We start from the raw sequence: 27,970 nt of genomic DNA, 5'->3' as shown, positions 1-27,970 counted from the left end.
ACGGTTCGCTGCCTCCCGGCTGCTTCCCTCCCACCCGCCCCTAGGCGGAGCCTCCGTGGCCGGCGCTGCGCTGCGGGCTGCGCCCCCATTGGTGAGCTGCGGCCGGCCCCGCCCCGTCGCCCTCTCAGCCGCTTAGGTAGCCGCTCGGTCCGATGCAGTCGCTCGGAGAGGCGAGGCGGGTGCTGCGTTCCTAGGCCGTTCGGAGACCAGCTTCCCTCGGGGGCCGCGCGTTCACTGCCGCGGAGCGCGGCTGCGGAGCTGCGGGCGCCGGCCGGAGTGCTGATAGCTGCCCGCCGTTACTCAGCACAACCGGCACCCATCCCCCCGCCGACCGGGGCTTGAGCGGCGGCGGTTGGGGAAGCGCGGGGCCGCCGCCGCCCAGCGGAGCGCCAGGTGCAGGTACGGGCTGTGTTCCCTTCTCTCACCTCCGGCAGCAGCGGCACCGGGGTCTGCGCGGAGGGGCACGTTGCGGTGCAGGGGTGACGGGGAGCAGCCAGCGGGGGCCCGGCTTGGCGCTGGCGGCGGGGTTGCGGTTCGAGGATCTGCTCCTGAGGTGTGGCGGCGAGCTGGCCCCTCGGCAGGTCCGTCCGCTTCTCTGCCCTCCTCGCCTGACCACAGCACTTCGCCGCTGGCTGGGGCAGGCGTGCGGCGGCCCCCCTGCGGAGCTGTGGCATGGGGCAGGAAGAAGGGCCGCGGCAGGCAGCGGCTTCTCCTCAGGGAGGGAGGCACGCGGCGGTGCGGGTCTCCGAGGCGAACCGGACGTAGGGGGATGGGCCTCGGTGCGGGCTCGGGAGCCTCTGCCCTGCCGGCCTCGGTGCGCCCAGCGGGGGGCTGTCGCCTGCTCGGAGGACCGGGGGTGACCGGCCTGACCCGGGGCTCCCGGCTCCGTGGTCTTGCCGTGGCCGCCTTTGTTGGGGAAACAGGCGTGCTGACTTTTTAAACGCTTGCTAAATTCTGGCGTTTAGCGGGTCTAAATAGTGCCTCCTTGTCAGCGATGTTGACTTCTACAAAGTTCTTCTTAGATACAGACACCTGAAGAGTTCATTTAGTTCTCAGGAGCCCGATTTAATCTTCAACTTCTGCTGTTGATGATGGGAGTGGCGCTGGCCTTAAAATTGCTCTGGGGTATTCCTATCTTAAAAGTTTAAAGTATTTGGCCAGAAGGTAACTAGAAGAACACACGACTGGAGAAACCAAAATAGTAGCATATGAACATAGACAGGCTTTAAAAGCATAGCTGCTTCTTAGCAATTGACCAACTGGTGCAGTGAAGCACCAGATTGATGTGGTTGAAATACAAGAGGAGGCTTCAGCGCCTGTCAGCCTACAGATGGTTTTAGCAGAGCAGTTCCATGGTGCAGAGTCTTGCTTGGAGTATGCAGAACATTATGTAATCTGACTTAATCCCACAGCTGACTAGCTGGGCTCTTTAGAGGGTTGTTTTGTTCTTTAAGTGAGAAGGAATGGCTAGATTTTTCAGTGTTTGCTGTATTCCCTTTCATTTCTCAAATTTGCTGTTAGGTTTTGGGGTATACAAAGTAAGCAGCAGCAGCAGGTCTCTATATACAAGTTAAGCTTTGTAATATTACTAGAATTTGTAAGCACAGTAAAGCTGTTTGTTTAAAAGCAGACTAACCAAAATGAAGGTTTGAGCCTATCAGGCTGCTCTGTTTTTATGTAGGTTGCTTTGCTCCTTGAAAACTAGCTCAAAAAGTTACTTCACCATATTTCTTGGTATGGCTTTTTCATTATTGAATAGATGTCCTTTGTGTTCTTTTCCGAACCTACAGTGTTTTCTTTCTTAAAATTAGTTTAATCCGTTTATGTAATCTTAATCAGACACTGATTTTTATGTTTGTTTCCCCACACTAAATATTTTGTTACTTTTGCTGTTGAAGTGGTTGGAGGATATTCATACTCTTCTGTTCCATTTTTAGTATAATGCAGGTATTGAAATAAATGTGGGTACTTCAGTAATGGCTTGAACTCAAGTTTTCGTTGCTTTGTGTTCAGCGAAAGGGTGAGTTTCTTTTCTTCTTCACAGTTTCTTAATTCAGCAGTATATAATGAAAAATTATGATTAAAACCCAAAACAAAACCAATGAAAAAAGCACAAAAACAAACAAAAAACCTCAACAATTTGAATACTGTGCTTGTTAGAGCATCACTAAAATTTACAAATCAGGAGCTATATTTACAAGTCTGACTTTGCTCTTATGAATAGTTCCTATGAAATGAGTAATTTAAATTTACAATTAGAATAATTTATACTTAATGTAAATACAAGATTTCTAGATAAGAGTTTTCAAGGGTTGGCGTTTGAGGCTAATATGTAGTGAAGTACTCAAAGATGTGAATAATAGGAGCCACTTTCTTGTTATGATTTGTGGAGGGAGGAAGACAGGAATAATTGCTTACATGAAAGAGCTACATTTGTGTTATCCTAGGAATCACAATCACAAGATAAATATTTGAGGTGTTCATTCAGGTTAGATGGACTTCCCCCCCTCTTCTGTTATCCTTAATGAAAAGGTTAATTGCTAAAGAATGGATTGAAATTACTGCCTGTGGATGGTTTTGCATTTGCCATTTTCTATGTTACCTTTTTATTCACAAGAGAGTTAGAGATAAATTTCATAAAATAATCTGGCCTTCCTTTTAAAAGCTATCTCAGAGGGGGTGGGTGATACCACTTGCATCTGTTTTATTTTTTAGCCTTTCTTGGTGCAATAGTAGAAGTTTCAGTTTTCCACAGTTTCTTCCAGAGAATTTTCCCACTTAAAATTATACTACATTTTCCATATAAGTTAAAGGATATATATATTTTTTTGTTTTGTTTTGTTTTTTGTTTTGTTTTTGGTGGGAGGAGGGAGAGTGTTTGGTTTTTTGGGTTTTTTGTTAGTAATTTTACCAGCATTAGGAGCTGTGTTTGCAAAACAGCGCTGGCTTCTTTATTACTACTGAAATGACAAATAGAAGGTGAAATAGTTACGTTGTTGGGATGTGCTGATCTCTGTGATGCTACTGTAATGAGCACAGAGATTTACATCATACATGCTCAGAAGGTGTTAAGACTATAACTTAAGTATTCACAAGATATCTTAGGCAAATGGGTCCCATTAAAGTTACTCATCTGTACTTGTGGAACTGCATGATTAAGGTAATTTGTGGTCAGTATTGTTTTTGCCAGGTTTCAGTAGGAGTCCGGCTAGAACGTACATCAAGCCCATTTGTTGTTAGAGTGATTTTTAATGCAATTCACTTGTGATACCTTGCTTACTTTCCATAAGTTATATTTTAGACCTAATAACATAATCGGTCACTTAAGACTGTTGGTCTCCAAAGCTTTTACCAAGGTTGGGTGATGCCATGTGAAGAGGGTTTTTTGACTTTTAATTTTTACTGGAACAATTTCTGGCTGGATGAATTATTAGGAGATCATGGTATGGTTTTTTTTCTAACATTAAAAAAACAGTATCGGGGGTAACATTAATTTTAATCCCTCATTGAAGTATCTGAACAGTATTCTTTTTGAGGAAAGATTGTGCCTGTTTAGTTGAAGTGAAATTATGACATCTGGTGGATAACTACTATGCTGAAGTGCTGATTCAGTTGAACTTTTAAACAGTGATATCGGAATTACTCTATACACCCTGGGGACTCTCATATCCTGGTTCCATTATAGTTCCGGAGGTTAAGAACACACTCATGTGAATACAATGAATGACAAACCAGTTCCAGTATAATGGAAACATTGTTTGTGTTTAGTTGAAGGTATTCTCCTGAGGAAGTTCGATAGGTGTTTAGTGTCAGCGATACTAGAGATCTGCTGTTTTTCTTGAGTCTTCTGAGCAACAAAAGTAGCAAGTATTTGTTTTAAAGAAAAGAGATGTTGCTAGCCATGATTTAGATGGAGAACAACTCTGCAGTTGGGATCTGTAGTTTCAGTAGACAGAGTTTCCACTGGATTAAATAGACATTATATGAAGTCTGCATTACAGTCTAGTATAGGAGAGAAATAATACTTTAGCCATGGTCTTCAGCATAAGTAATTTGCCACATGTGGCAGTAGCCCGTTTTTAGCACATTTAAGCTATCTTGGGGGCACAGCACCACCTCAGCTGATAAATTGTGGTTACTGCAGTACTGCCCTGTGTGTGAACTCCACAGGCCAGTTTCCAGTCTTCTGAAATGACTGACAAAATAAATTTCTGAGTGAGAAATAATTTCTGAGTGAGATAATAGTTATAGTGTTGCTGGGTTGTTTATAGTTATAAATAATGCAAACTCCTGTTTTAGTTCTTTCTGACAAGCGGATTGGGACACAAGTAAGAAATTCTGTAGCTATTGTTGTATGCTGGAATAGAGCGCAATCTGCTGTTCCTGGGCAGAACAGGCTATTTATACCTCACTTTCGGAGGTATGTATTTTTCTAAATTGTTCACATAAAATAATATTCCTCCTGTTCCCCTAGAATAAATTGTAGTATCTAGTTTTGGCCTTCAGCTTTTCTGAAAAGGTGGGAAATTTCCTAGGAACAGATGGGTTTAATAGTTTCTGATGGAAATAGAAGTGTGGTTGAATAATAGGTCTTGCAGAAAAAGCCGGTGAGGCATCAAAGCAGTTTTTACGGGCTGTGAATGTGAACTTTCTTAGTAGAGGTGAAAGAAGTGTCTCCTCTGGTGCCCACAGCTGTAAGAGAAATAAAGAAGGGGAAAAAAAAAAGGGGGGGGGGGGATTGAGTTTTTCCTGTGCATAAAGTCAATCCCTAGACCTCTTCCACTTCTTGTCCTGACTTGCAGGTTAAAATTAAACTTGAATCTCGCCTGAAAGGGAACAGATGAGCTATTCCAAATTTGAATGACTACTTGTGATGATTACATAAATACATGAGGTTGTTGTTTCTTTAGCTGACAGAAATATGGTCATTTAGATCTTCATTCAAGAGAGAACCTATTTTTTTATGGGAGGTGATCAGTACACCCTTCTTGCCATCTCCTCTAAATTGGTAGTGTTGGTCACCCATATCTAAGAGTCTGTGATTTCCCTCTGTTTTGAAGAAAACTGGAAACTTGGGTTGAAAGCGCTTGGCTGTAGCAGCCTTTGCAAAAAAAAAAAAAAAAAATGGGGTTGTTTTTTTTTTTTTGCAAAGGAGTAGTATTCCAAGAATGCTTATGCTGTTTATCAGACTGTCTTGCTGTACCCATTTATTACTCTACAAGTATACTCCATGTAGCACTGTATGCAGTATGCATTCATACTCTACCAAAGGGAAGACACCATTCACACGTCCAAAATGTGGAGAGTTGATCTGTAATCTATATTCAGCAGTTCTTACAGCAGTGTTCTTGAAGCTTTTCTAAGCAGAAATTTATACAGGCATGAAAACTGTACAAGTTATAGGACAAACTTTGAAATATGATCCAAGAACCATTAAGTATTATACTTAGCAGTAAGATTTTGTTACTGGATTACCGAAGTACTTCTGAAAAAACATGGGACTGTGGACATCAGAAATCAGTTTATTTGTAACTTATTTGTAACATTTGTAAACTTGGATCTAGCAGTCAAAGCTGATACATGAAACTGTGTTTCTGTTTGCAGTGACCTGACAGGAGCTGAGCTTGAGACCTGTAGGTAGATTTGGGATGGAAAAGTTAAAATTGAGATGAAATGTCATTTCACTCATTAAATGCCTTAACACTAGGAAAGTAGTGTAAATACCTATCTTAGGTGTGCTGGTTTCTAACATGGCTCTTGGCAGATTTTATCGCTCTTCCTACTTCTGAGAAGAAGTATTGTCTCAACAAAGAATTTCCTTCCTCCCTCCCTCCCCCCTTCTCCCTGCTGTAAATTAAACGGCAGACACAATGTCTGCTTATTAGGGCAAGTGTATCTTGTATACCTAGCTTGCTTTAGGTATATGTCTGTTTAAGTTTTTTCTCCTCTCGCTCTGTTAACCAATGCTTTGAATTGGTAGTATAGGTTGTATTGATTTGACAAATATCTGTAATAGAGCATTTGGTTTGGGATGGTATTGTTAAAGCATGGAATAAAAATAGTCATGTCATTAATATAATCTGAATCCTTAAGTGCAATATGGGAAACCTTAGCTAATAATTTCTTTGAGGGGTTTGGGAACATTTTTGTCAGCCGGTATGTGAAGCAAGGAAGAGGTTATGGATGGATTTTGGTGTACTGAGGGTCTCTAGTGTTTGCTAAGCCAGTAGAAGCATCTTGTTTTGCGTTCTAAGTTTTGACTTTCATGCACCTTTCATACTTCTGATACTGCTTACAGGAGCTCATAACTCATGATTGCAATACATATTCTCTGTATTTAGGAAATGCTGTAGTGATTTTTGGCTGCAGATACCTGCATAGCCTTAGTACGCTGCAAACACTCCAATGTATTTTGTTCTTTATAACATATGCATTTGTTAAGGGAAGAACGTTTCTCTTAATGGCTTTCAGATTAGGGACTTCATTTCCTCCAAAGAAACTCTGAAACTCAAGCTTATTCTTTCCTGGATAATCCTATTTTAGTTTTAATATCTGACAGAGCTTTAGAGTTGTCACCTTTCTTTAATAATATGCTCATTCTAAAGTAGCTAATGATATAAAATAAGCTGTTGTGTAGAAATTTATATATATATTTGTTTTGTTAAATATTTCCACTAAAATTATGTATTATTTTCTAGAGAGGTTATGTTTACATTTTCCATGAGTTTTTTTTTTTTTAATATATATATATATAGGACTGTAACTAGAAACTGATACCATTCTCTCTTCCTGTTTCAGCCTAGAAGATGAATAATCTTTCATTTAGTGAACTGTGTTGCCTGTTCTGTTGTCCACCATGCCCAGGGAAAATTGCCTCCAAACTGGCATTCTTACCTCCTGATCCCACGTACACACTGATGTGTGATGAGAGTGGTAGTCGCTGGACTTTACATCTCTCAGAGCGAGCAGACTGGCAATATTCTTCTAGAGAAAAAGATGCCATTGAGTGCTTCATGACTAGAACAAGTAAAGGTAACAGGATTGCCTGTATGTTTGTGCGTTGCTCACCTAACGCCAAGTATACTTTGCTCTTCTCACATGGGAATGCTGTTGACCTGGGTCAGATGAGCAGCTTTTACATAGGACTGGGTTCACGAATTAATTGCAACATATTCTCATACGATTATTCTGGATATGGTGCAAGTTCTGGGAAGCCAACAGAGAAGAATCTGTATGCTGACATTGATGCTGCTTGGGTGGCTCTTAGGACAAGGTAAGACATTAGTTGCCATTTTTTTTTACAGCATGCTTTTCAAATGGTTGCATTTAATCTGCATTAGTAATTTAAACAGAAATGCTGTATTTTAGGATTAAAGCTGGTTGGTGGTGCCTTGTGCTGAAGGTGTTGTTAGTACTGAGAAAGATTAGTATATAGTATTGGAATACTAGAAAAATTGAAATTGAGTGAAATTCATTAAAGTATGTTTCTGTCTTGAATGATTAGAAGATAATCCTTGTTGTCACAATTTGATCTTCTCAGCTGGAAATATCAGAAGATGGGGAAAAACCTATAATAATCAATTCCCTAGTAACTGAGCCACTGGTGTGATATGGGTGAGAGAAAATGCAAGTTGTTTTTTCAGACAATTCCATCACCTACTCTTTTTTGTGGAGAGCGCCAGTGGAAAAGCTGTTCTGAGAGAACTTGGTAAAACTTTGGATTTCTGTATGGTGTTCAGACCACCTTTGTTTCAGAATTCAGACTAGCAGCTACAGCATTTCTAAAGATAGAAACTTTTTTTTTTAATATAGAAACCTATCTTAGCAAAATATCATGTGTGGGAGAGGTTATAATTGATCTGTGGGATCATAACCACATAACCATAAAAATGTTATGGTGGGAGTAAAACCCAGGAATTTTAATTGGTGGTGTTAGCTCAAATGGGTTAAAGCTGGACAAAGAAAAAAGTGCAAATTGGAAGGATATTGTTTCATCAGTTTCTGCGTTCTAAGCCTATGGTTTTAGGGAGATAAAGTAGTAATATGTGACACTCTGGAGGCATTCTCTGATAACGGTAAGAATCATAGGCACCACTGAATGCCCAATTCTTAAATTTGAGAGCATTTTTCAGCATGATTTGTTCCATTTGGAGCAATATTCTACTTGTGTTACAAACTACAAAAATTGTTTTTTAAAATACTATGTGGTCATAAGAGTAGATGTTCACCAAAAAAGCTCCCATCATATTGTGTATTTAGCACAAAAAAGCTGTGAAAACCTGAATTTAGTGTAGAGCACCATGTTATGGTTTGATCATTATAACTTTGGCATCCCGTTTGATAATACAGTATCAGGGATGTGAGGTAGTGCAAGGGCATGCATAAAGACTTTAAATTCTGGAGCCTGGCAGTTGTTGCAGTGAATTTAGAACTTGATCAATGTAGTATTAACTATTTTCCTGTTCCTTTGGAGTGAATTATCACTTTTCAGTGTTTGAAAGATGTATTGTCTTGCTTTCCACCCCACCCCTCCCCCCCCCGCATTATGTCAAAGGTGCGATACCTCTTTTTAAAGAAGCATATTTTATTTGTATATTAAACTAGGAAGAATACTTATTGTCATAAACCTCATACAACCACAGGGGACAGGTATTCAGCCTCATATATTCAAAAACATGTACTGTGTTGTTAGATTAGGTTTAGGCATTTGTTTTGAATACAGTGAAAAGTTGAGATGTAACTAGATCCATTCTGTAAACCAAGAGCTGCAACAGGTGCATGGGTGACCATGGTTTATAGTTGATAGGTGATCTGGAAGATAGCCACTTGGTGAAATACCCAGTAACATTGACCAAAACCATAATACCATTTTGAACAATGTGGAAGATGTTCTAAATTGCTTAAATGTACCAGAAAATTGAAGAGAACTAGATGGTGAGACTTAATTGTTTATTTGTCAGTTTACAGGCTCTTTTTATGAACTAACTTGTAATCCTTGTCTCTTCCTCCCCTTGACAAATTTCTGGTGGAAAACTTAAAAGGAAATGTGATTTCAACTTGAATTCTTGCCTCCATTCTTGAACAGTGCATAGCGTACCTTCACTAATCAAATAAGATTGTTCATTATAATATCCCATCTGAACATGCCCTTTGCTGAACAGACATTGTTTGGGGGGGGGAGGACAACTCTAAATACCTTCTACAGCTATCTGCTTTTCCTTCTTCATTTGGGAGTGACCTCACCTCAATACCACTTGCTGTCTTCATTTTTTTGTGTCAAAACCTCCTTCAGAAATACGTAATTCTGTGGAGTGTGTAGAGCTTGGACTGGTCTGTCCAATTTGTGGATTTCACAAACATGAACTGATGTTTTTTCCCTTGCTTAAAAAGTCGTTGGTGTTACGAGTTTCTACTGTGGCACTTTCAGCAACTTCCTAATAAGCAGACCTGGTCTTTGCATCTGAATGCTGAATGTGTTGAAATTCTTCCCGCTACATGACTCTGGATATACTGGCTCACAGACTCTGGTTACCAGTCTGTGGTATTCTCTTGAGCCCTTGAGTGCTTAGCTGTGTTTAAATACTTGCTGAATATCTGGACCAGAATGGATCCTTTGAGCATTTGCTGCAGCATTGATTTACTTTTCTAGCATAGCCTGTTCTGTCAGTGTTACACTGGCACCATCTTTACTGTTTTATAATGTGAGTGTTCTGCAAAAACAAATTTATTCAGTGGATTGTTTGCAGGACAGATGTAAGTATATGTCCTGGGTTCAGCTATAGCAGTCATTTTTCTCCTGCTTAGTAGCTGGTGCAGTGCTGTGTTTTTTAACTTTCAGCCTGGGAACAACGCTGATAACACCGATGTTTTTAGTTGTTGCTAAGTAATGTTTATTCCAACCAAGGACTTTCTCAGTCTCATGCTTTGCCAGGGAGGAGGGGAAGCCGGGAGGAAGCAGAGACAGGACACCTGACCCAAACTAGCCAAAGGGGTATTCCATACCACAGCACGTCATGCCCAGTATATAAACCGGGGGGAGTTACCCGGAAGATCCAGATCACCGCTCGGGTCGGGCTGGGTATCGGTCGGCGGGTGGTGAGCAATTGTATCCTCTCCCCTTGTTATTTCACTAATCGTTATTATCATTGGTGGTAGCAGTAGTGGTTTTGTGTTATACCTTAGTTGCGGGACTGCTCTTATCTCAACCCGTGGGAGTTGCATTCTTCCCATTCTCCTCCCCATCCCTCCGGGAGCGGGGGGAGGAAGAAGGGGGGGGGGGGTGAGCGAGCGGCTGTGTGGTTCTGAGTTACCAGCTGGGCTCAAACCACGACAGTTCTTTTTGGCGCCCAACGTGGGGCACGAAAGGTTGAGATAACGACAGATCTGACCAGAGTGTGTTTAATCATATTTGTGATAAGCATTCATTGTTACTACTCGTCACAATGGTGATTATTTGGCTCTCAGACGTGTTGCGCTTGATCTCAGAGTTTCAGCATGTTGTACCTTACTTACAGCCACTATTTGCTGTTTTAGCGTTTATCGGCTGGGGGGCCTGGGCTAAGGTTCTTGTTTCACTGTACTTCATGGTAATGACTTGTAATACAATAGACTCATTGATCATGAAACTGGTCTGGTTTGTGCTTCCAGCGTGGCCATCACCACTATACATTGGGAGGTATATAAGGAAATATTTTAGCAATTGCATATCTTTTTTTTTCTCCTCGGGGGGTAAACTTACGAAGGAAGCATTCTCTTTCACCCCCCGTTCCCCCACCAGCCTATTTGCAACAGCAATTGAGAGTTCTGAAGGTTTTAGATGGCCTTTGAGTACCCTTGAAACCTGCCTGCTGATTGTGCTGGGGATCAGCATGTTGGCAAACATACGGAGTGTGTTTTACCCACGGCCATCCCGTCGTAGGAACATCCTATTTCGTTTAATGTCAAAAATTCAGCAGTATCAGGTTCGAATCTGGTCTAGGGTTAGACGACGATATAGGAGGACCACCAGGAGATTTTCCCTGAGGCTGGACAGTTATGAGTGGCAGGGTGTGTGGGATAGTATGGGCAAGTACCTAGGCCAGTGGGCCCCTCCAGTGCTTTGGAACTTCACCACTGAACAAGTGCAACATCCAGAAAAACTAGTAAAACACTTAAACGAGGTGTGCTGTCGTCCTGGTTATACCAGAGAGGGACAAATTTCGGCAACGTGCTGGGGCTTGGCCTATGCCTACAGAGCCCTGCTCAACACTATCCAGCACCTTCAAAGGGAAAAAAATGTCTCTGGATCTGATGGCAAAGCAACAGACAACGCAGCTATGCCAACTACAAGCACAGCAGCTACTCAGACCCTGACCACAACAGTCAACACAGCTACTCCAAGTACAGCAGCTACATCAACCCCAGTGACAAGCACAACAGCTACTCAAACCCTGACCACAACAGACAACGCAACTACTCCAACTTCAAATACAGCAGTTACACCAACCCCAGTGACAAGCACAACAGCTACTCAAACCCCGACAGCAACAGACAATGTGGCTACTCCAAGCACCACAGCCACACCAACCCCAGTGACAAGCACAGTAGCTACTCAAACCCCGACAGCAACAGATAATGCAGCTGTTGGTGTTACTCAACTCCCAAGCACAACAGCTGCACCAACCCCAGCAATAGACATTGCAACCACTCCAATCCTAGTGGCAGACACTGCAGCCACTCCAACCACAGTGACAAACACTGCAGCTAAACCAAATGGCCAGTTTGTGACAATGTCTGTTGCCCCTGTAAGCAAAAGCAAACGAAAGGCACAAAGAGCAACCCGCGAAGCGAAGAAAGATGAAGACCCAGTGCCATTACTATATGCAACAGCACCTGAACAAGAGTTACTACTACGTGGGTCAGAGGAAGAGGAAGAAGAAGAAGAGGTCACTTCTCGACCCCGGACCTCAACCGAACTACGGAATATGCGAAAAGATTTCACCCGTCTTCCAGGGGAGCACATTGTCACCTGGTTGCTCCGGTGCTGGGACAATGGGGCCGACGGTCATGAACTAGAAGGTAGGGAAGCCAAGCAGCTGGGATCACTTGCTAAGGAAGGAGGAATTGACAAAGCGATTGCAAGAGAGAAGCGAGCCCTCAGTCTTTGGAGGCGGCTCCTGGCAGCTGTGAAGGAAAGGTTTCCCTACAAAGATGATATTACGAATCGCTCAGCCAACTGGACCACGATAGAGAAAGGCATCCAGTCCCTGAGGGAATCAGCCATTATAGAGATGATCTATCGTAGGCCGGATTCCAGGAACACATCCGTAGACCCAGATGAAGTCGAATGTACACGACCCATGTGGCGGAAACTTACACGGAGTGCGCCATCATCATATGCCCACACATTGGCATCAATGACCTGGAATGACGGAGTATCACCAACAGTGGATTTCCTGATTCGTCAACTCCGAGAGTTCGAAGACAATCTCACCCCTTCCATCATTTCAGCTGTGGAAAAACTGTCCCAGGAGTTCAAACAATTGAGAGACGATTTATCCGATCTATCCAGCTCTCCACGCGTACCAACCCATGTCTCAGCTATCAACAGAAGGCGCCCTACTGCTCGAGAAAGAAAATATAGGAGGTACACGCCACGGGCCACCCTATGGTTTTACCTGCGGGATCATGGAGAAGACATGAGAAAGTGGGATGGAAAACCTACTTCAGCTCTGGAGCAACGGGTGCGTGAACTGAAGAGGAGAACAATGGTCAAGGATGATCCTCCCAGGAAAGTTGCTGCTCCAGTCTCTGGCGAGCAGTTTCCCAGATGGAGCGAAAGAGCTGATTTTACTCCAGCTCCTGTGATAAGGAATACTAATCCCTTTCTACAAGACAGAAGTAGAGAATTTTGTGATCACTATTAGAGGGGCCCTGCCTCCAGCCAGGTGGAGGAGAGGGATAATCGGGTTTACTGGACTGTGTGGATCAGATGGCCTGGCACATCAGTCGCACAGAAGTATAAGGCTCTAGAAGATACCGGTGCACAGTGTACTCTGATGCCATCAAGGTATCAAGGGGTGAAACCCATTTCTATTTCTGGAGTGACAGGAGGATCCCAAGCGTTAACTATGCTGGAAGCTGAAATCAGCCTGACTGGGAGGAAGTGGCAGAAGCACCCCATTGTAACTGGTCCAGGGGCTCCATGCATCCTTGGCATAGACTACCTCAGGAGAGGGTATTTCAAAGACCCAAAAGGGTATAGATGGGCTTTTGGTATCGCTGCCTTGGAGACAGAGGAAATTAAGCAGCTGTCCACCTTACCCGGTCTCTCAGAGGATCCTTCTGTTGTGGGGTTGCTGAAGGTCGAAGAACAACAAGTGCCAATTGCGACCACAACAGTGCACCGGCGGCAATATCGCACCAACCGAGACTCCTTGATTCCCATCCATAAGCTGATCCGCAGACTGGAGAGCCAAGGAGTGATCAGCAGGACCCGCTCACCCTTTAATAGCCCCATATGGCCAGTGCAAAAGTCTAATGGAGAGTGGAGATTAACAGTAGACTATCGTGGCCTGAACGAAGTCACACCACCATTGAGTGCTGCCGTACCGGACATGTTAGAACTTCAGTATGAACTGGAGTCAAAGGCAGCCAAGTGGTATGCCACAATTGACATTGCCAATGCATTTTTCTCAATCCCTTTGGCAGCAGAATGCAGGCCACAGTTTGCTTTCACTTGGAGGGGCGTCCAGTACACTTGGAACCGACTGCCCCAGGGGTGGAAACACAGCCCTACCATCTGCCATGGATTGATCCAGACTGCACTTGAACAGGGGCAAGCTCCAGAACACCTGCAATACATTGATGACATCATTGTGTGGGGTGATACAGCGGAAGAAGTTTTTGAGAAAGGGAGGAAAATAATCCAAATCCTGCTGAAGGCTGGTTTTGCCATAAAACGGAATAAGGTCAAGGGACCTGCACAGGAGATTCAATTTTTGGGAATAAAATGGCAAGATGGACGCCGCCAGATCCCCACAGACGTGATCAACAAGATAACAGCAATGTCTCCACCAACTAACAAGAAAGAAACACAAGCTTTCTTAGGTGTTGTGGGGTTCTGGAGAATGCACATCCCAAATTACAGTCTGATTGTAAGCCCTCTCTACCACGTGGCCCGGAAGAAGAATGATTTCAAATGGGGCCCTGAGCAACAACAAGCCTTTGAACAAATTAAACGAGAAATAGTTCATGCAGTAGCCCTTGGACCAGTCCGGGCTGGGCCAGATGTGAAAAATGTGCTCTATACCGCAGCTGGGGAGAATGGTCCTACCTGGAGCCTCTGGCAGAAAGCTCCAGGGGAGACTCGAGGTCGACCCCTTGGCTTTTGGAGTCGGGGATATAAAGGATCCGAGGCCAGCTACACTCCCACTGAAAAAGAGATACTGGCAGCCTATGAAGGGGTTCGAGCTGCCTCAGAAGTGATTGGCACTGAAGCGCAGCTCCTCCTGGCACCCCGGTTGCCTGTGCTGGGCTGGATGTTCAAAGGCAGGGTCTCCTCTACACATCATGCAACTGATGCTACATGGAGTAAGTGGGCCGCACTAATTACACAACGAGCTCGAATAGGAAATCCCAGTCGTCCAGGAATTCTAGAAGTCATCATGGACTGGCCAGAGGGCAAAGATTTTGGGATGTCACCAGAAGAGGAGGTGACGCGTGCTGAAGAGGCCCCACCATATAATGAACTGTCAGAGAGTGAAAAGCAATATGCCTTGTTTACTGATGGGTCCTGCCGTATTGTGGGAAAGCATCGGAGATGGAAGGCAGCTGTGTGGAGTCCCCTGCAACAAGTTGCAGAAACTGCTGAGGGAGAGGGTGAATCGAGTCAATTTGCAGAGGTGAAAGCCATCCAGCTGGCCTTGGACATTGCTGAACGAGAAAAATGGCCAGTACTTTATCTCTATACTGACTCATGGATGGTGGCAAATGCCCTGTGGGGGTGGTTGCAGCAATGGAAGCAGAGCAACTGGCAACGCAGAAGTAAACCCATCTGGGCTGCTGCATTGTGGCAAGATATCGCTGCTCGGGTGCAGAACCTGGTGGTGAAGGTACGCCACGTAGATGCTCATGTACCCAAGAGTCGGGCCACTGAGGAACACCAGAATAACCAGCAAGTGGATAAAGCTGCTAAGATTAAAGTGGCTCAGATGGACTTGGATTGGCAACATAAGGGTGAATTATTTTTAGCCCGGTGGGCCCATGACACCTCAGGCCATCAAGGCAGAGATGCAACATATAGATGGGCTCGTGATCGAGGGGTGGACTTAACGATGGACGCTATTGCCCAGGTTATTCACGAATGTGAAACATGTGCTGCAATTAAGCAAGCCAAGCGGTTAAAGCCTCTCTGGTATGGAGGACGATGGCTGAAGTACAAATATGGGGAGGCCTGGCAGATTGACTATATCACACTCCCACCAACCCGCCAAGGCAAGCGCTATGTGCTTACCATGGTGGAAGCAACCACCGGCTGGCTGGAAACATACGCTGTGTCCCATGCCACTGCCCGGAACTCTATCCTGGGCCTTGAGAAACAAGTCTTGTGGCGACACGGCACCCCAGAGAGAATTGAGTCAGACAATGGGACTCATTTCCGGAACAACCTCATAGACACTTGGGCCAAAGAGCATGGCATTGAGTGGGTATACCACATCCCCTACCATGCACCAGCCTCTGGGAAAATCGAACGGTACAATGGGCTGTTAAAAACTACACTGAGAGCAATGGGTGGTGGGACTTTCAAACACTGGGATACACATTTACCAAAAGCCACCTGGTTGGTCAACACTAGGGGATCTGCCAACAGGGCTGGCCCAGCCCAATCAGAACTTTTACGTACTGTAGAGGGGGATAAAGTTCCTGTGGTGCACATAAAGAATTTGTTGGGGAAGACAGTCTGGGTTATTCCTGCTTCAGGTAAAGGCAAACCCACTCGTGGGGTTGCTTTTGCTCAGGGACCTGGATATACTTGGTGGGTAATGCGGGAAGATGGGGAAGTCCGATGTGTACCTCAAGGGGATTTGATTTTGGGGGAAAACAGCCAATGAACTCAATTGTACGCTGTTGCCTGCTCTATAACACTTTTATAGCCCACCAGCTAGATATCTTCAGGTCACCAGCCATTGACCCTGACTTCCCTCTGATCATCACCTCAACAAAGAATGAATTTTGAGGAAACCAGACAAGCTCAGCAGTGACCAGATGAGTTTGGCGGTATCATCAGCAGGCAACAACCCAACACTATGTACCGTCCCTCCTGCCCTGAAAGACTATTACAAGAGATGGAACCTGACATCATGGACTGGATGAGTTCAGCAATTTTACAGGGATTGGTCCATGGACTAGGGAACGATATCTTTCTCTGTGTGTGGGTGTGGGTGTATATATATGTGTCTATATGGGACAGGGGTGATGGTGTGCTGAGAGATGTGGGATCTGAGCATGACGTGAATGGTATGGAATAAGGGGTGGATACTGTCCTGGGTTCAGCTATAGCAGTCATTTTTCTCCTGCTTAGTAGCTGGTGCAGTGCTGTGTTTTTTAACTTTCAGCCTGGGAACAACGCTGATAACACCGATGTTTTTAGTTGTTGCTAAGTAATGTTTATTCCAACCAAGGACTTTCTCAGTCTCATGCTTTGCCAGGGAGGAGGGGAAGCCGGGAGGAAGCAGAGACAGGACACCTGACCCAAACTAGCCAAAGGGGTATTCCATACCACAGCACGTCATGCCCAGTATATAAACCGGGGGGAGTTACCCGGAAGATCCAGATCACTGCTCGGGTCGGGCTGGGTATCGGTCGGCGGGTGGTGAGCAATTGTATCCTCTCCCCTTGTTATTTCACTAATCGTTATTATCATTGGTGGTAGCAGTAGTGGTTTTGTGTTATACCTTAGTTGCGGGACTGCTCTTATCTCAACCCGTGGGAGTTGCATTCTTCCCATTCTCCTCCCCATCCCTCCGGGAGCGGGGGGAGGAAGAAGGGGGGGGGGGAGTGAGCGAGCGGCTGTGTGGTTCTGAGTTACCGGCTGGGCTCAAACCACGACAGTATAGCTGTAACTTCTTTGAAATTCGTGTTGATGGGATGAAAAAAACCAAGGATCCTAGACTTTTAAAGTGTGCCTAATAGACTGTGGTGGAATGAAGAACAGAATGGAGAAATTACCTTTGTGGGATGGAGGTTGATCACAGCCACCCATAGCTCCCTGCATTCCCTGTTCTGCAAAATAGGATCATAGATGCCAGCATTAAAAGGTGTTTCTGGGTGACTAAAATGCTGATGTGGACTTCATTGTGTAGCCAACACAGCTGCTTTTGGTGGAGATATGTTGGTGTGTTAAATTTTGTATCTTGAAGGACAGTCCAGATGGTCATTTGTAAGTTGGTACAACTGTCCAGTGGAGACTAGGCACCTAGGGTGAGGTAGTCTGGAATACTAGTATTGAGGGTGATAGTGATATTTGTCTAACACCACTTTGCTGCAAGGGTATCTGAATATTATAATTCATATAAGTGAATATGGAAAGCTAACTTTGCAGCAGATCAGAAGAGGTAAACAGCGGATGCAGATTCTGAATTGTATCCCTATTCTTCACCTGCTCTGAATATTTTAATAGGAAGCAGTAGCTATCCATGAGGATGCTGACTGCAAGAAGGCAAGGTGATTCACTGCCATAATGTTTGGGAAAGTTGTGCATCATTGCATATTCATGTGCATTGAACTATATAAAAGCTGCAAGTGAGGACATTCTTTTTCTGACTGTCATAGGTATGAAGTGTTGAAATGCCAGGAGTCATTTTAGGGTACGCCTATTTCCTGCTGTCTTGGTCTCTGAAGGCCTTTGATGACACCCTAGAAAGGGTGGAAAAGTTTAACCAACCCCAGGCAAATGCAGAGCAAGTGGCACTCCTTCAGAAACTTGAAGACTTGTTGGAGTTGCCTCATGATCAGATTTACCTTTAAGAAGGCAAACAATCTTTTCATAGTTGCTTAGCATGAACTGTATAATAATTGAAAAATTGAAAGGTAAATCTCGCCATCAGACTGCTGTGTCAAAGTGGACAGAACGTCCATAATTTGAACAGGCAAGTATTGGAATAATAAAAAAAAAAATATCTAGATGGTAGCTGGAAGTGTTCTTTAGAGAATTCACAGATTATGTTGTGGGTAGGTTTTGGGGTTTTGTTTGTTTTTTTCATTCAAAAGTAGGGTGGGGGTTTTTGCTGGAAGATAAGGTACCTTAACTTTGAATAATTGGAGAGAAATCAAGCTTTTATTTAAATTGATAGAGAAAAGTAGCTCAATTCATAGTGAAATCTTTCTAATAGAACAAATGTACCAGCAGCATGGTAAGGTTCAGAAAAGGGCAAACCATCATGCGAGAGGCAGAGGAGGTGCAGCTGCTTGATTACTACCCAAGTGGTCAATGGGCTTGCCTCTCATAAGACAGTTCCTGTTTCTCCTAACATTGTTTTGTATTATATGTGTAAGAAGGGGAATCTGCATCTGATTTGAGGAAGAGCTGTATACTCCCAAATCTTATTATGGCCTGGAATGTTGATAGTTAAAGGTGAGGAGATTGTTCATGCCCTTCATGTTCTGCAATTTGCAGATGCAGTTTCATGTGCTATGTGCATGATGACAAAAGGTCCTGAAATGTGCATTGAAAATTCCCTCAGGATGTTCCCGGTTGTTCCAAGAGCCTCAAGCACTGCTGTCAGTTGGCTAAATGTGTGTGGCAATAGCTTCACAAACAGTAGCCTCTCTGGGGCATCTGTAGCAACTCTTCATTAGCATGAACCTGAGAGGTACTATTGAAAATGTACCCTTCTGAGGTTGATTTTACAGACACTTTATTGTTGTAAAGTGAGCAAGTCTTCTAGATTAACCGCAGTAGTTCAGAAGTAAAAAAATGAGTTGCTTTCTGTCCCCCCTAAATATATCAAGGGCAAAATGGCATGTACTCTTAAGAGCCTGCAAGTATAGTATGGTGATTTCAGCTGGCGTTTGGTTGTTAAAGGTAACTTAAGTTTAAAAAAGACCAAAACAAAAAAACCACTTGTTACAGCCAGACATTCATGTTCAAGTTTGCATATTGCAAACTGATAATGTGATATATATCCAATGAAAGTATATAATATGTTGAATATCCAGTGTAAGTGATGTGTGATGAATGTGCAATGAAAGTGTTCAAGGCAAGGTCAGATGGGGCTTTGAGCAACCTAATTGGACTAGATCATCTTCCGACCCAAACTGTTCTATGATTCTGTGAAAACAAAAAAGGAGGGAAGGGTTGAGAAGGGTGGACAGCCACCAAGATAATTAAAGTGCAGAAAAGGTCTTGTTACAGAGACAGAAATATAAAGGAAATGGTGAAAGAGTTTCTGCTACAGAACATTGTGAAGTCTGTCACAAAGGAGAAAAAGCAAATTATTTCATCGCTGTTTTAGCAGTTCTTCTTTTCCTGCAGAAGCAGAAAAGATTGGGTAAGAACGTTTAGGATTGTCTCTTTCACAAGAGGCCATCTTCATCTGGTCAGCATATGTAGGCTCGCAGAAGAGGATACTGCCTTCATTAGTCGCCCTGTGTTCTCTTGGGCCCTGATTATAGGAAGTGCTCTGATAGTACAGCTACAACAATCTATTGGCTTGCTTATTCCTTTCACCCACCAGTAGCATGTTATTTCTTGCTTGGCCCTTAATACAGCCAGCATAAAGGCGTAGGAAAGTAGTTGCTTCCATACTCCCAAAAGAGATTAATTTGTTTTCCTAAAAGAGCTGGTAAAGCCCAATGGCAATATGTGTGGCTGAGGATGCAAATAGCAAAGTGCTTCCCTTCTGTTTGGCAATAGCTTAGCTTCCTAGGGATACTAACCTGTTCCTTTAGTATGATGACAGGGCAGAAGTTTGAGTGTTCAGACATTCTGTGTGGAGGTTAGCAAGTTTATGTGAATGGAGGTACATCTAGTTATATTCAAAAACTGCTCTTCAAATTCCATGTGCTTTCCAGGCAGGTAGCCCTTAGGTACATGAACATAAAGGATGAATCAGGTCTTGGAAAAAAAGAATTGAAAAGAATTTAAAAGAATTGAAACCTCAGTTGCTGTGGGGAAGAAAAAAATGTTGTGGGCAGCTTTTAAGTTGCAGAAAATACCCATCTGAATTTTATGCCAGATTCAGTCCAGAATAGCTTGTCCCTAAGGAAGAGTGCCTTCTCTGAGAAGGTACATCTGTGCACAGTTGCTTTTAAGATCTTTGTACCAAGGTCCTTTCTGGTGATTAAGACTTAAAGAAAAAAACAAAAAAAATCCAAACAAAACAAAAACCAACCAAACAGAAAAATCAAACCAACACCCCCCTACCCCCCACCCCCAAAAAAACCAAACCCAACCCGCAACATACAAATCCCCACTATTACAAACAACAAACTGAACTTCTGTCTCTTCTGACACAAGTTATCTAAGATAACTTGAGTAGACAATAGTGTTTACATTACCTCTGTGGTCAACGTAAGGAGCTTTCAAAGATGTCAGCAGTTTTTATAGCAGATCTTTGAGCTTTTATTATCAGAACGGCTACTAACAGCATATGGCTCTGTAACTGTCATGTTCTCCTTCCTCAGGATGGCCTGTAATTCTAAGGCAGTAAGAGAACAGTTTTTGCTCTTGGTCTGACTCTTCCTCATTGAGGAAACCAGATGCATAGTCCACTAAAAGATTTCTACCAAACTTGTCGGAATTTAGCTGGAGTTTATGGGGCTGTCTAAAGGGAGGAGCAGACAAATTTTGTTACTAGGGAACTTGCCAAAATTTACCTGTTAAGAATTCTTCTGGTTTAGATTAGAAAGTGATAATTTTGGGAGAGAGGAACTGAGGGACTCTTCATTTTTTTTCCCTGAACTTTTCAGATGCCAGTTCAAGAGAAGAAGGAAGACTGGAGAGAGCAGATGCTGTTCTCTGGTTTCCAAACTTCTTGGGGGAGTTTTGCTATTGTTTGGGTTGGTGGTTTTGGTGTTGGTTTTGCCTGGTTGTGATTTTTAGGTTGGTTTGTGTTGGGTTTTTTGTTTTTGTTTTCCCAAGTGACAATATGCAAAAGTCTGCTTTGAATCACCACTTCTAGTGATTTGCCTCAGTATTTTAGTTTCCAGACTGCAAAACCATTTCTAGTGGATGCTGTGAAGACAATCTGTTTGGCTGTGCTGGAGAAAAGGTTACTTTAATCCAAATATAGTAAATATTTTTCTTGGATTACTTTTTGTAGTTCAGTTTAGGCTGAAGGATTTGGATCCAAAAACAGAAGTGGGGGGAGGGGAGAGGGGAAGATAAAGAGGAGAATACATGCTCCAAAATATACTTTTAAGTTTTGCTTTAAATTGCTGTGCAATGGCCTGCATCTTGTGAAACTGAATACCCAAGGAAATGTGAGGGTGATAATTTGCAAGTTTTTTTGGGAACTATGTTATGTTATAACATGCTGGGTGAATTCCATGTTATACTAATGATGCAAAGTCTCAGGTACTAATATGAGTTTTGTTCAGATTCTGTAAAAGGGATAGAAAGCCATACTGTACTTTCAGAATGGACAAATGTGATTTGAATTATTTTCAGTTGGGAGATTAATTGTAAAAGGATAGATGCTAGCCTGTTCTTGGGTGTTTCAGAAGAGTTACAGAAATAGTGAAGACCTTACATTTGTTTCAGTTTCAAAGTTTTAACTTATTGTATTTTTGTGTGTTGGAGTTTTGAGGAAAATCTTTGTAAATCAGAATGTTGTTTTATTTTCTGAGAACTGTTGTGAGGTAGAGGTCTTTCCTGTAGTTCTTTCCTGTAGTTCTTGCCTGTAGGCTGATGATTGAGTCTTGGTGTCTTACATGTCTTGATTATGATTCTAGAAAACGGTGATGGTAATTAAGTAGTCCTGATACATTCATAGAATCTATCTGTATCCATGCTAATACTTTTACAGCTTCTATGTTTCACGCTAGCAGAACACAATCTAAATAAATATTTAAGTAGATGTTAGCTGTGAATAGTGGATTTTAGCTCAAATTTAAAAAGCTTATTGGGGTGCTCAGAGAGTTCTGCTAATGATACTTATATTTTAGTAATACTTGAATGTGATTGTTTTTCTTGAAACCTTCCTAGATTTATTTATTTTTTTAATTGTTTCTTACATGCTGATGTAACACGCAGGATATGTTTTCTGGCTTACTGAAAAATACTTGTGAATTTTTGGGTTTTGTTGCTTGGTAATTTGAATGTCTTGATACATGTGAAACATGTTTTCCTCCTAATGATCCTGATTTTGAGGCTTTTAGACTTCACTGACTTTTAGTGTTTGGTGACCTACTCAGTTAGCATACAATTATTTAGCCGTATTTGTAAGATACTGAACAGTATTTCATGATCTCCATCATGAAAAACAATCCACATGGCATATGTAATAAAGTGGTCCACTTGCCTTGGTGACATATAACAAACTCCTTGTAGGGATACTTTTCCTTCACAGCTGACAAGAGCCACCTCCAGAGGTTGAGGATTCGTTTCTCTTTTGCAATTGCTATGTCAATTCCCCCTTCTCTAACAAGTGATCCCAGGTGCTTGGCTTCCTTACTCTTTAGTTTGTGACTGTTGGCCCCATTGTCCCAGCATCGGAGCATCTAAGTGATGATGTGCTCACCTGGAAGATGGCCGAAATCTTTTCTCATATTCCACAGCTCAGTCAAGGACAGGGATTGAAAAGTTAGCTCTTAGTCTTCCTCTCTTTCTTGTACTAATTCCTTTTGTTCAGGTGTTGCCCCCTCTAGTTCTGGCATTGAGCCTTCTTCATCTTCCTTCACTACATGAGTTCCTTTTGGCCTCCTCTTACTTATAGGGGCAACTGATATTGGCACAGATTGCTCCTTTGGTTCAGCTGCAGTGCATGCTACTGGGGTTGGAGTGGCTGCTGTGCTTGTTACTGGGGATGGAGTAGCCCCATTGTCTGTTGCTTTGCCATCAGATCTAGAGAGATCTCTTACCCTTTGAGGGTACTGGATAGTATTGAGCAGGGCTCTGTAGGTGTAGGCCAAGCCCCATCATGTTGTTGTTGTTTGTCCCTCTCTGGTATTGCCAGGACAACAGCATACCTTGTCTAAGTGTTTTACCAGCTTTTCTGGATTTCACATTTGCTCAGGGGTGAAGTTCTAAAGCACTGGAGAGGCCCACTGGCCTAGGTACTTCTCTATACTGCCCCTCACACCCTGCCACTTATGACTGTCCAGCCTTGGGGAAGATCTCCTGACGGTATTCTTATTTAAGGTTAAACAATTATCTAAGACCTGAGCCGTATTCAACAAAATGATGGTTCCCAGGAAAAGAAGCAGGCTGGTTTCAAGGGTATTCAGAGAATATTCAAAATCTTTAAAATTTTCAAATGCCATTGTAAACAGCCTGCTGGGGGAGCGGAAGGCATCCTGTGGTGGATGTCTCCTCCACAGGATGGCCCTCCAAGTGGGGAAAAAAGAAGTGTAATTCTTAATAATTCTCATTACATGCCTCTTAAAGTATAGAGATGATGGCAATGCTGAGAACGCATACCAGATCAGTTTCATGGTCACTAATTCTATTGTATCACAAGCAATTATCATAAAGCACAACAAAACGAGAACCTTAGCCCATGCCCAAAAGCCAATAAACACCAAAACAGCAAATACTGGCTGCAAGTAAGGTGTGACATAATGAAACTGTGAGACCAAGTGCAACAACTCTGAGAGCAAATAAATCAACATTGTGAAGAGTGACTGTCAATCCGAAACAATGAATGCTTATCACAAATATGATTAGATGCACTCTGGTCAGATCTGTCACTATCTCAACCTTTTGTGCCCCATGTTAGGCAACACAAAGGAGCGTCATGGTTTAAGCCCAGCCGGTAACTCAAAACCGTGCAGCTGCTCGCACACTCTCTCCCCTTTTTTCCCCGCCGCACCAGGTAGGATGGGAAGGAGAATCAAAAGAATGTAAACTACACAGGTTGAGATAAGAACAGTCCAGTAACTACTACTAATAATAATGCTAAGGGAAATAACAAGGGGAGAGAATATAAAACTAAAAAGGGAAAGGGGGAAAAAAAGAAAAAAAAGAAAAACCAAGTGGTGCACAACACAATTGCTCACAACCTGCTGATTGATACCCAGCCCAACCTGAGCAGCAATCGGTCCCTTCTGGGTGACTCCCCCCAGTTCATATACTGGGCATGATGTGCTGTGGCATGGAATACCCCTTTGGCCAGTTTGGGTCAAGTGTCCTGTCTCTGCTTCCTCCCGGCTTCTTGTGCCCCTCTCACTGGCAGAGCATGGGAGACTGAAAAAGTCCTTGATCAGGATAAGTGCTACTGAGCAACAACTAAAACATTGGTGTGTTACCAGAATTATTCTTAGATTGAAGCTGAAACACAGCACTGCACCAGCTACTAGGAAGGAAAAAAACCCCAAAACTGTTACAGCTGAAACCAGGACAATATATTAGATCTGACTTGTGTAAGTGTTAACTAGATGTTTCATGACTCTTTTGTTTGTCTCAATTACAGAAAAAAATAGTGTTTTCCTCTTACTAGGAGGCTTTAACTTTAGTTTTGTAGTGCTTATAGGGCTGTCTTAATTGTGGGTTAGGTGCTAGGTTGCATGTCAAATCAACTATGATAAGAAGGAAGTGTCTTTGCTGCTACATAGAATGCGTAATACTCTGGGCACTGTGTGGGCTATGCTTTAAGTTCCACTAAATTGCTGACCAGTATTAGCAGCTTGCAGTTTTTATTGGGTATTAGAAGAGTAAAGCCAACCAAATTTTTGCATACTTGATTATGCTCTGCTTGATAACCATAGAGTTAACAAGGCTCTAATCAGTTTTCTGTTGTAGGTCCACTAGGGCTAGCAGTAAAGGCTTTCAACAAGAAGTTGCAACTGCATTCACAAATCTGTATTTAAAAAAAAAAACAAAACACAAAAAAAAAAAAAAAACACCAAAACAAACAAACAACAAACAGCCCTATTTCAGTATCATTGAGGCATAAGGCAAAAAAATTTCTGCAACTACAGAGTAAATAATTGTCTCTTTAAGTCAGGAATGTGCTCAAATATACTTGCTTGTTCTTCTACCAGATCCTGTTTTACAGTTTATCACCTTCAGGAAATGTTAATCTTAAGAAATGCTTATTTTACCTGATTGTGTAGTTGCAGTTTTGTCTGTTTCAATTTATATGACACTTTGGTTAACATTTTAAAATTTCTAGGTATGGAATCCGCCCTGAAAATGTGATTATATATGGCCAGAGTATAGGAACAGTACCATCTGTGGATCTTGCTGCTAGGTATGAAAGTGCTGCTGTAATTCTTCATTCTCCACTGACCTCAGGAATGCGAGTAGCTTTTCCTGATACGAAGAAGACCTATTGCTTTGATGCATTCCCAAAGTAAGTTTTAGGATTTTTTTTATTTTTTTTTTTTTATTCTGCACGCATCCTTATTATAGAAGTTTTAGACTAAGAAATGAGCAATATGGCAAATTCTCTGAAAATACTTTCAGAGGTTTAAAAAAATTGGAGGAAAGTCAGAGTGAATAACAACAATGAAGAACGTTTGATTTGAAGGAGTTTACAGAACTTTGTAATCTAGGTTTTTCACATCTCTAATCCTTTCAGTGGCTATCTGTTAAAGAAGTGTTTAGTTTCCTATATGTAACCCCTAATACCATAAAATGTAACAAGCAGTTCTAGTCAGTGTGTTGTTAATCTGGGTAACTATGAACAGTCTTTTGCATGTTTCTATAAACAGCAAAGACTGAAAAGCTATGTAGACCTTAATTGAAGAAAGTTCCTGTTATATATTTCGGAACTCTGCCACTATTGGCCATTACAAAGTTGTATGCTTGTCTCAAAGAACTGCTTGTAATTTTAAGCATCTAACTTCAAAGGCTTTTTTTTCCGCATAAATGGTCAGACTTTTAAGTGCTAAAATTCTTTCACTTCTGACAAGCGCTTTTTTACTGAAAGACTCTGAACTAATGTTTTCATCAGTCCTGTGGCTTTTTTTGTTTTTAATGTAACATGGTAACACATACCACTTTTAGATGGATTGCTCTGTTATTCGATCCTAATAGTTTCCAGTAGCGTTTTTCCTTTCTGTGTGGCTTTACATGGGCTTCTGTAATGGCTTCCAGGGTGTTAAGATCTAATTTTCTAATGATTTAAACAACTTTAGAATTAAATTGTTAAAACTACAAAGTGTAATTAAAAAGTGAGGTCAACCATCTGGGCCTTCAAAAAGATCTAAGGCGGCTCGCTGTGTTCATAGATGTAATCTTTTTCTTACAGCATTGACAAAATTTCTAAAATAACATCTCCTGTGTTAATAATCCATGGGACCGAAGATGAAGTAATTGACTTTTCACATGGCCTAGCATTGTTTGAGCGTTGCCAGAGACCTGTAGAACCGCTGTGGGTAGAAGGAGCGGGCCATAATGACGTGGAACTCTATGGACAGTACCTTGAAAGATTGAAACAGTTTGTGTCACAGGAACTGGTGAACTTATAATTTTCTTTGTAGATTTACATGCTTTTTCATTTCACTGCAGAACTGCATGCCTTAATAAATATATAACATAAAACCTGAAGATTGTGTTTTCAAATCATCTTGGTTGCCTTCATTAAATGTACAGGTAATGATTTGTCAGCATAATTAATGAAGGTTTTAATGCCAGTATTATAAACTGGAATTACATGATCATGCAGTCAAGCTTGGCAGTTCATATTACTGTGTGAGGTTTTATCTTCTTAGATGTACAAAAAAAAAAAATCACAAGGAGTACTGTATGAAATTTTAATTATAAAAATCAAATGCTGTAAAGGTGTTGCCAAATGCTTTAGCATATCAAAACCAAGTTTATAAATATTTTTTAAACATCTCAAAATGTACTGTGACTTTGTTGCACAGGTGTAAACTAAAAACCAGACTTCTAAAGCAGTTGTTCTGTAAAAATGTAATAACCATGAAATTTAAGCAAATACTAATGTATGTAATAAGAATAGAGAGTCACTGGGGATGACCAATGCCCTGTTATAGGGAAGGTGGTCAAAATAGATCTCTCTTTCCATATTTTTTTATCTTTTGTGCTTAGTTATACTTTAGTTGTTTTGTTCTTGTATTGTCCCTTACCTTTCACGTTAAACAAATTTACCTACTCATCTTCTTAGCAGTCATAACCTTGCCAAAATAATGCTGCAAGTTATCATTGTTGTAATGCGAATATCATTCACATGACTGCTACTGAGGTCACTAAGTACTTTGAAACCAGTAAGACTTTTAGAACCTAGAAGTCTTTGTGAACCTTGTAGTTTTAAACTTGTATGTGTAGAGGTGCAATATTTCATTATAAAGAACCTGGATGCTTGTCCAACTTTGTAATAAACAATTTGCAAATTTGCAGGTGTCTGATCAGGCTTACTTTTGGATGTTTAGTGTAAAAGCTTATTGTTTTCTGAGTATTGTATGGAGATTTTACTAATTGGTTGGGGGGGAGGGCAAGAAGAGAATGTTGACATTTTTCTATTAACTCATAGTAAAATAAACAATAAACTTTGTAAGTTGCCTTTCCCTTGAATGCATTTTACGTGAATAAAACTATGAAAAAGAAACTTACTTATATGTAGCCTATTTGTAAACAAAGTAATATTCCAACAATACACTGTGCTTCTGATTTTAAGGCCTTATGTAGTTTGATTGTTCTGCTTGTTTTTTGTGATTGAAACTATTGTATACTTAAATGTAACTTCAAGTATGGTGAAAACTTTGGATAAGATGTGTTGGTTAACAGTAAATGGTATTACACACTTGCTGTTCTCCTTTTTATTTTTTTAATTTTTTATTTTAAGAAATAGCAGCAGTTGCTTGC

General features: G+C 42.0%; 1 protein-coding gene and 1 long non-coding RNA gene across 4 annotated transcripts; both read left to right on the top strand.

The window, feature by feature from the left end:
* Positions 1-117: 117 nt before the first annotated feature.
* On the top strand, positions 118-27,911 carry ABHD17B (abhydrolase domain containing 17B, depalmitoylase). Of its 3 annotated transcripts, none has more exons than XM_030469942.1 (4): positions 118-399; positions 6,799-7,273; positions 25,314-25,493; positions 26,394-27,911. In XM_030469942.1, the coding sequence occupies exons 2-4, from the start codon at positions 6,807-6,809 to the stop codon at positions 26,611-26,613; spliced, it is 867 nt and encodes a 288-aa protein (XP_030325802.1). In that variant the 5' UTR covers positions 118-399; positions 6,799-6,806; the 3' UTR covers positions 26,614-27,911. The 3 variants fall into 3 exon arrangements, with proteins under 3 accessions (XP_030325802.1, XP_030325803.1, XP_030325804.1); XM_030469943.1 differs by lacking the exon at positions 118-399 and adding an exon at positions 1,828-2,020; XM_030469944.1 differs by lacking the exon at positions 118-399 and adding an exon at positions 3,686-3,806.
* LOC115600694 lies at positions 8,547-20,920 on the top strand. Its single transcript, XR_003989113.1, has 2 exons — positions 8,547-9,763; positions 17,097-20,920. It is a non-coding gene; the product is annotated as an uncharacterized LOC115600694 (long non-coding RNA).
* Positions 27,912-27,970: the final 59 nt, after the last annotated feature.

This window comes from Strigops habroptila, chromosome Z (genome assembly GCF_004027225.2).
Source record: "Strigops habroptila isolate Jane chromosome Z, bStrHab1.2.pri, whole genome shotgun sequence".
Classification (NCBI taxonomy): Eukaryota; Metazoa; Chordata; class Aves; order Psittaciformes; family Psittacidae; genus Strigops; species Strigops habroptila.
Note: the sequence above shows the minus strand (reverse complement) of the source record. Positions and strands in the feature narration are given on the sequence as shown.